The sequence below is a fragment of the Apium graveolens genome, chromosome 4 (assembly GCF_009905375.1).
Source record: "Apium graveolens cultivar Ventura chromosome 4, ASM990537v1, whole genome shotgun sequence".
NCBI lineage: Eukaryota > Viridiplantae > Streptophyta > Magnoliopsida > Apiales > Apiaceae > Apium > Apium graveolens.
Window position 1 is genome coordinate 16,391,649 of NC_133650.1, and position 8,680 is coordinate 16,400,328.

Here is an 8,680-nt window from a genome sequence, read left to right on the forward strand (position 1 = left end):
AAAGACATGTCTGACTATGGCTAATTGACGTCATGTCATGCCCGTGTCGCTATGACATGCACCTAGTTGACACAAGTTCATGTTTTTTTCTTCAGTTATGAGATTTAACTCCCATTGAATAGTAATTTAAACTCTTCAGGTTGAATAAAATTCATTTGAAAACATGTTAAGATGAAAATCTTCTAAAATCTTCTGTGTGCAAACAAACATTGTCAGTCCGTTGTCGTCCAGCGGTTAGGATATCTGGCTTTCACCCAGGAGACCCGGGTTCGATTCCGGCAACGGAACTTTTTTTGAAAAAAAATTTGCCATATATCACCCAAATTCTGAAAGGAAACAGGATCAATAACTAAAGGCTTGATAAAACATTGCTGAACACAGCAAAATGGGCAACCCAACTTTTTATCTTTTGTTGTCAATTGTCATTTATCATCCAAACTCTGAAAGCCAAAGCTAGTGTAAATGGGATAGATAACTAAGAGCTTGATAAAACATTGCCAAATCCAGCAAAATGTTACAGACAAAAGCTGCAACTGACCTTGGAAGTTTTAGAGCTGCATAAAATATTGCAGAACCCAGCAAAATGTTACTATAACAGTAAGTTTACAACAATGTAAAGCTGGCACAATAATACTCCCAGGACAAATGAAAATTTACTACAATAACCTGGCAGAATGATACTCCCACTTTGGTGAACAGTTTAACTTGCTAAAAGCAATTTTCCAAAACAAATATTCTCACCAAAGATACATATAAATAGAGTTGTGGAGAACTCATCCAAAAAAGGTAGTGTTTTTCAACCCCACCATGTCTCCTAAAAATAGCATTTTTAGATAGTAGTACTCCCTCCAGCATTAAGCAACCCCCAGAAAATATTGCTTACCCTGACACTCCCTACTTAATAAATTAACTATGTGTTCACGGTGTTGAGCATACCCCCAGCTGCAGTTGGTATAACCACTTCCCAGCCAGGTCCTTTCAGAGGTAGCACGCTTGCAGTATATTGAGGCTTTCCATCTTCCGTTTTAGCATCAGCAGCCATAAGGTCACTCCTGTCCAAAAGCTTTTCTAAATCTTCTTCACTGATGTCTGTCTGAATCATCTTGTCTTCTTCACTTTCTTCATCACGAAGAAGGGCTAGTAGATCTTCCTGAAATGAGACATGTCATGGTAAGGCTGTAATACGGATTTCGGCACACCGTTTACAATACAACACATGTTATTCAAATATTGCAAGGTTGGCTGCATCTCCATGTTTACGCAACAGAGAGCTCGGATCTGTCAAAACAATCTGACTAGTTCTCTTTCTTAATTTTTTCAGGTCTATTTCTAGTCATTTATCATATATATTTAGGGCTTTTTTTACACATACAAGGGATTGCGATTTAATTTATGTAAACATAACAGATGATAGATGATTAGCCAGAAAATATATAAATAAAAATAACGAGGTTGATTTTTTGAAGGAATTGGCTTCTCAAATAGGTTAAATGCAATTTTGGTACCTAAAATGAAGTTCAACTTGCAAATACATCCCCGAAGCATTTTTCTAATGATCATCTCAATGTGTTCTCATTTTTTAACAGCACAAGCTATCTCATTTGCAATTTGCTAGCAAAAATGACATGGCACTTATGCCTGATCAAGCAACACCTGATCTCAATGAACTCTTGACTTTATTTAACATTCAAATGCTCAAAAGAAGACTAAAGTATGAACTAACTGCACAGATGATACCAAGTGTTTTTTTAACAGTTTCGTTCCGTTCTCCTGTACAAATTAGTGCAAAGGACACCAGTGTGGGTACAGTTATACAAATGTAAGCATCACATTGAAGTTATAAATTACTATAGGCAATACATGAATTCAGATGAAACTGAAGTAAAGTTGGTACTAGCTTGACCATGTACAGTTTTATGCTGCCACATTCTCTCCTACTCTACCACTATTCTCGAAACACATATCCTCAATCACCTACAACCCCAAGCTCAAACCTATCTAATGACATTTTTGTTTATATTTCTTCAATTGAGATATCTAATATCTTCGATAAATTTGCAGCAACTATAAATTTAGTTTCTTATACAAACAACACATCAATCACAGGCCCCGTGGTCTGAAATTATCTTTCAAGTACATAATCTAGCTATATATTTCATCATTAGAAAACAATGTCAATATTAAATACAGAGCGCATCAAACTAGGCAGTAAGATTGTTAACTATCTGACTAGTGCACATGGAAATTTTAGTATACTCTAGTCAAGCAATAGAAAGATAGAATCTTAAAAGAAAAGCAACCAGCCACTGCTGTGGAAAACGATTTAATGATATGTTTTCAATGATAGGTCATACCTCATCTATATCTGCAGTATCAGCTTTGGTTTTCTCCTGCATAAACTGCCCCTTAGCAATCACCACATGCTCAAGCTTTAACTTACTAAAAGCTCTTTTTAATATCCTGCCCTGTTAGGAAGAACAATTTCAATTACTTTTTCCACTAAAAAAAAGGCATTTTAGACCTAAAATGGGAACAAGCAAAATGTCCCAACTTACCTCAACAGATTGAGCAGTCGCAAACCTGTAAACATGAACAGGCTTTGTCTGGCCTATTCTATGACATCGATCCATTGCCTGTAGATCCATTTGAGGGTTCTGTACAGTAAATACCATATAAGTCAATCTCACCTAAAAGTACATTCAATTTAACTGGAGGTAAAAATTATATGCAAAAAAGAAATAGACAAAACAGTGTTTTGGAAAATAAGTCAAGAATACAAAAGGAATGGACAATGTAGTTCCAAGAAGGTACTCACCCAGTCACTGTCATATAAGATACAAGTATCAGCTGAAGTAAGATTGATACCCAGCCCACCAGCCCTAGTGCTTAGAATAAATATTCTATAATTACTATTCACGTCATTGAATTCCTGGATCTGATTGCCAAATAGAAAACAGTGATGATGACAGCTCATTATTGATACATAGAAAGAAAATAATGGTCTGTGGTGAAAAGACAAGTGCGTGTGTCATGTGATTAGAATAATAAAAAAACACAATAAAACCTCGATAAATAAATACACTTGGTACACTTGGGACCAGATATTTTATTCATTTAACGAGATTATTAATTTATTGAGATTAAAAAAAACATTACCTTTATCATATTGAGACATAAAAAATTATTCATTTGACGAGGTTATTTATTTATCGAATATCCATTTATCGAGGTTCTACTGTAGGTAATATACCAGTGATGGGTTCCCTTTAAATAATATAATTATAAGGACTAATTTGTCAATTAATGGAAAGTCTAAGAGTATGTAATTCATAAAACTAGAAACTAAAGGCATATACTTTCAAGCAGGATCTATACGTCTAAAAGCATGTTATTTCAATATTGGAAACAGAAAAAAAAAGAGGCCAGTTGTACTGAGCAGTGTGTGTGTGTGTATGTATATATATATATACATGAAAAGGAAATGTGGCTTGTGCACTAAGCCATTGATTATTGACAGACTAAATTTATTTCTCCATAACTATTACCTCCGATGGAGAGTGACAAATTCAAGCGCGTTCTCATTACTCAGTTAAGAATGTACCCAGAAAAAATGTCAAGCATCAAATATGTATCCTCTGTTTCTTTCACTAAAAACAAGAACCTTCCCAAGTAGATATATATACCAGCTCTAAGCCAATAAAAACATACTTCCTCCATCCCTAATTACATGTCCATTTTGATTTTCTAGGAGTCAAATTGACCAATTTGTGACTTAACGTTAAAAATTATCAATTAATTATTTTCAAAATCCCAAAGTAACATTTCAAAATAGACGAAATGTACTTTTCAATTGATATATTGTATATTATTTTTTTCAATTATATGGTACGTGTAAATTTCAGTCAAACTTTGGTCAATTTAACCAGTCAAAAGTCAAAGTGGACATGTATTTAGGGACGGAGGGAGTATCTTTTGAATGGAGAACAATATTTACTATAGTAATAATGGAGAAAAGAAGGTAACATGAGAGTTCCAAAATATGAATGCAGTAGAAGTTGCTACCTGTTTTCTTCTTTCTTCCAATTTTACACTCCCATCAATTCTACAAACTTCGAAACCGCTTTCTTCAAGATAGTAATGCATTATATCCAGAATCTTGGTCCACTGGGAAAAAATGAGAACCTGTTCGTGGAAAACTATGAGAACAAGCAAAACCTACCACTTTAGTATAGGTATAAACTACAAACACAGAAGCAATAAAAGCATACTTTGTGTTTCCGAGCTAATAGCTTTTTTAACAATTTGTCCAGCAACTGAAATTTTCCGCACTGTCCAACTATCTGCTCAACAGGGGGGTACATAACTAAAAACATAAAAAGTTAGCTAAACTTGTGGGAATGATTATCTAAATATTATTAATGAACATCAGGAAACATACAGGAACCGTCATAAGCTGACTCAAGGAGGTCAGGGTGAGCACAGTTTTTCCGCAGTTGAACCATCAAATTCTGAAGCCTTCCTTTGAAGCCACGACCTGCAAATTTTCATACTAAGTTTAAACTATTGAAAATGCTGTAAAATAACTTCAGTAAGTACAACTGTACAAGTCAATCAAAGTGTCATTCTCCCAACTTAATACAGGAACTAAGAACTTGTTTCAACCTAACAGAACATGACAACATGAACTCTCGAGCAGAGGCGAATCTACCTTGGGGCCCTTGGGGGCACATGACCCAACATTAAATTTTTTTTCTTTTTTTACCCTTTTTATATAAATCACAGCATTTATTCCCATGAATATTATTGAAAAAAAAGTGGTAAATGAATTAGTGTACACATGAATCCATATTAGAAGAGTCTTATTGTGATAACTGTATGTTTAAGACATAAACTGCTCGTTTGTTAATGAACGGGTGCATTTAATTGTATCTTCTTGCATTAACTTGTATGTTAAAAAATTTTGTGACCCCTAACATAAAATTTCACCACTGCTCTCGAGAAACGTCAAGTGAAGTTTTTAATTGTTTACTAATTCTTTCCACCTGTGCACATATCCATATTTTCCAATAATAAGACAATAGATTCCTTACCGGTATCAACTGTCTCTAGCAGGTGATTTTCCAGTGTCCTGTTAACTAGATGGTCCTGGAAGTTCTTCTGATGCTCGGTCATTGTGGCATACAGAATAATCTCCTTCTTACGAGGAAGCATTTGCTCAACATCTTCTTTCATTCTTCGAAGGAGGAAAGGACGCAGTATAGCATGGAGTTTTGCCACCACCTGAAATCACCCTTGAGAATCAGTAATAGTGCAAAACACAAATCTCCAATAATACAATCCGTAAAAATATGCAATTGTACTCGTGACTGTCTTGTCTCTTCCAGTTCTTCCTTCCCAGCTTTATTGTTGCTTTTCCCAGAGAGATCAAACCTAGATAATAGATGATGCAGTCATATAAACATGCTACACAGGTAACATTTTCTTTTTAATGGAAAAATAATTAATTTGTATCTACCACTCATTCCAAGCTACAACCCAAAACAGTTTACGTAATTAACTCAAGCACAACCCTATAATTACTCACTTCTAGGGTAAAGAGAACTTATTAAAAATGACAAACACCGGCCTGACTCCTAATCCTACATTGCCCTTAATATTTTTAATATCCTTCCCCGGGCCAGGGCTAAAAGGGCTTTATAAAGCAATTTGCCTCTAGTAACTGTGATATCTAGTCAAAGACACTATCATGGTAAAAGCTTCAAATTTGTTGTTCGGAACAAAAAAGGTAAAATAAATGTCCTTACAAGTTTTATGAATAATTGTTGAACAAACTCTGTGTATTTCTTTACTAAACCAGCTTTATTCAGTAAACCTAACTCAAGAAGACATTTGTAGCATGCGAATGATATTTCATAATGCATGATTACCATGATTCGAATTCTTCATGAGAGGAGAATATATCAGGCAAAATAAAGTTCAACAATGACCAAAGCTCTGCCAAGTTGTTCTGCAAAGGTGTCCCAGTTAACAGCAACTTATTTTCAACAGGTAAATGTTTTAATTCTTTCAGTAGTTTGCATTTTGAGTTTTTCAGCCTGTGTCCCTACAGTAAGAGAAGTGAGGTCACATTTAAAGAAATAAGCATAAAAAGAAAAAGGAAATTACAAGACAAAACAGAGAGAAACATTTACCTCATCCACCACAATGTATTTCCAACTATAATGTCTCAGATATTTCTTTGCATCATTCATTGCAACTTCATAAGAAGTAACTACAATGGGAAATTTGGGGCCTATTGACCGAGGCATACTCTCCTTCCTTAACTGTTCCCTTGCTTTCTGGTCTCCGTGGTAGATGATTGCATGAATTGATGGTGTAAACCTTAAATTCAAATTTTATAACAGAAGTCCAGTTACATAGTTGCAGAAGGAAAATATGAGGTAACTACCTAAAATACTACATAATATATAAACATAAACACAATATTACCTGGATATTTCATTGACCCAATTTGAGAGGGTTGACAGAGGAGCAATGACCAAGTATGGCCCATCCATCCCCTTACCTTTCAAGTGTGCAAGAAAACCAATAGTTTGTATTGTCTTTCCAAGCCCCATTTGATCTGCCAGGATCCCATTAAGCCCATTTTGCCATAATGATATCATCCACTTAACACCTTTTATCTGATATGGCTTCAATTTACCACCAGTCAACAAGGGCACAAGTTCGGCCTGCTCTTTTTCAATACTTTCTTCCTTAGTGAGGCTTGGGTCATCAGAAGCAGTGGTATCTTCAGATCTTGAGAGCATAGCTGCAACAGCCCTCTTAGCCTTTCTCTGGAGGAACAAGAGATGTCAAAATATTTTAAATAAACAAACACGGGATTTCTTCCATAAAACATGATAACACAAATTGCAGGAAAAATACTGCAAATTGCCAAAAAGAAGTAAGGTAATCATTATAATAATTTTATATTTTGTTATCTAGAGCGTGGAATTGCATAGGATTGTCAGGAAAAGGAAGCAAAACAAAAGGCGAAATGCATTCCAAAGCGTTCAGATTTAGTAAATACTGATTCATCCTTTTCCAAGTGTTCTATCATTGATAGGATGTCAAAATGAAGCACTCTAAGTGAGCATTGAAAGGTTAAATACCAAAAAAAGTAAGCTTACAGTGTTGTAGTTTGAGGCAGCCTTTCTTTTACCGCCACGGCCTTTCTTATTTGGCTTAACGTCTTTGCTATCTTCTTCCACTCCATTCTAGCAGTCATTGCATAAAGTACTTAATTAGCAAAGCAAAGTCAAATATAGATAGTTCCAACATAGCTTTAAAGAATACATTAGGTATACCGCTGTGATATCGTCCATTTTCTCCAGCAAAAACTTCGTGTACAGGTGAGTCTGTGTCAGAAGCTCGTCCAGCTTAGAAAACTGTGAGTCATTAAGCTGTGGTGCCTCCTTGACCTCCTCTTCATCCTCATGCTCTTTCTTCAGCTTTTCTTCCTCAAGAGCCATCTCACTCGAAATAAGAGAAACATCTCCATTTTTCGCATCAAGAAACACTTCTTCCTCCAACTTCATCCCAGCCTTCTCCTTACACATATCCTTCAAAAAACATCAAAAATTAAAACTTTACGTGTTACAAACCACCACCATTCTACTCACAAAACATAAACTCAACAAATAACAAAACTCTCCCCTAAAACCCTAATAAAACCGCAAAACAACAAAAAACAACACCACACTTTCTCAATTCACAACCTTTTACACGCAAACATTATGCTCACAATAACCGCATTACAACATAAACCGCAAACAACCGGCATATCATATCGTACAACAAAATAGCAAAATGCACAAAATGCATACACACAAACCCATATAAACACAAAAAATAAAAACAAGAAACCTCTTCTTCAAGCACAGAAGTAGGAGAATCAACAAGAGCTTCCTCCTTCACATGCGCTCCATTCTCCGCCATTTCTCGAAACTTCTTCGAAATCGAAACGCCCTCAAAAACCCTAAACCAACAAACAAAAACACAACAATCAAATTACTCAACTTTATCAAACAATACACACATAAACACCACAATACACACACATCCCCCATAACCAGACCCCCAATTAAACAAATATGAGCAAATTACAAAACTAGGGTTTACAAAATATACATACAAATACACACAATCAAACTGTCTTGTGAAATATAAACGCTATAAAGCTGAGAAATGTAAATAAATAAATGAAAAGGATGGTGAATTACTTGATTAATTAGATTTGAAGAATCGAGAGAGAGAGATACAGAGACAGAGAGGCGTAGATACAGGGAGGAGTGAAAAAGGGTTGTGGTGGGAGAATAAGAAGCGTTTTTGTAGGCCCCGCTGTGTTTAGTTTTGGCGGGAATTTGTTGTATCTATTTGACCTTTGTTGGTTATTTATTTACTGTTGTGCCACTGGTGTGGTTTGGTACAGCTGGAATGGGGTTAGTGGGCTCGTTGTGCGGGCCGTACAGGTAGTGCCTTTACTCTTGCTTTTGGAGCCCCATGCTGTAATAAAATATTCATATTTTGTGTAAAAAATTGGTGAGACAATTTTGTTATCAGGATATTTAATGATTATTTTTTAATGATTTGAACAAGTGAGTATGAATATTATGTCAAAATATTAATGTAGAATAAA

General features: G+C 35.3%; 1 protein-coding gene and 1 non-coding gene across 2 annotated transcripts; one reads left to right on the forward strand and one right to left on the reverse strand.

Annotated features, from left to right (window-relative positions):
• Nucleotides 1-216: 216 nt before the first annotated feature.
• TRNAE-UUC (transfer RNA glutamic acid (anticodon UUC)) lies at nucleotides 217-287 on the forward strand. The gene has a single exon. It is a non-coding gene; the product is annotated as a tRNA-Glu (tRNA).
• A 171-nt stretch (nucleotides 288-458) lies between these two features.
• LOC141717832 (ATP-dependent DNA helicase DDM1) lies at nucleotides 459-8,394 on the reverse strand. Its single transcript, XM_074520037.1, has 16 exons — nucleotides 8,265-8,394; nucleotides 7,909-8,020; nucleotides 7,350-7,604; nucleotides 7,173-7,259; nucleotides 6,490-6,836; nucleotides 6,192-6,381; nucleotides 5,928-6,103; nucleotides 5,361-5,430; nucleotides 5,091-5,280; nucleotides 4,439-4,534; nucleotides 4,269-4,363; nucleotides 4,063-4,182; nucleotides 2,816-2,935; nucleotides 2,556-2,654; nucleotides 2,355-2,465; nucleotides 459-1,150 (listed from the first exon to the last, which is right to left on the reverse strand). Exons 2-16 carry the CDS (start codon nucleotides 7,978-7,980, stop codon nucleotides 911-913), a joined length of 2,268 nt encoding a protein of 755 aa, XP_074376138.1. The 5' UTR covers nucleotides 7,981-8,020; nucleotides 8,265-8,394; the 3' UTR covers nucleotides 459-910.
• Between the last annotated feature and the right edge of the window lie 286 nt (nucleotides 8,395-8,680).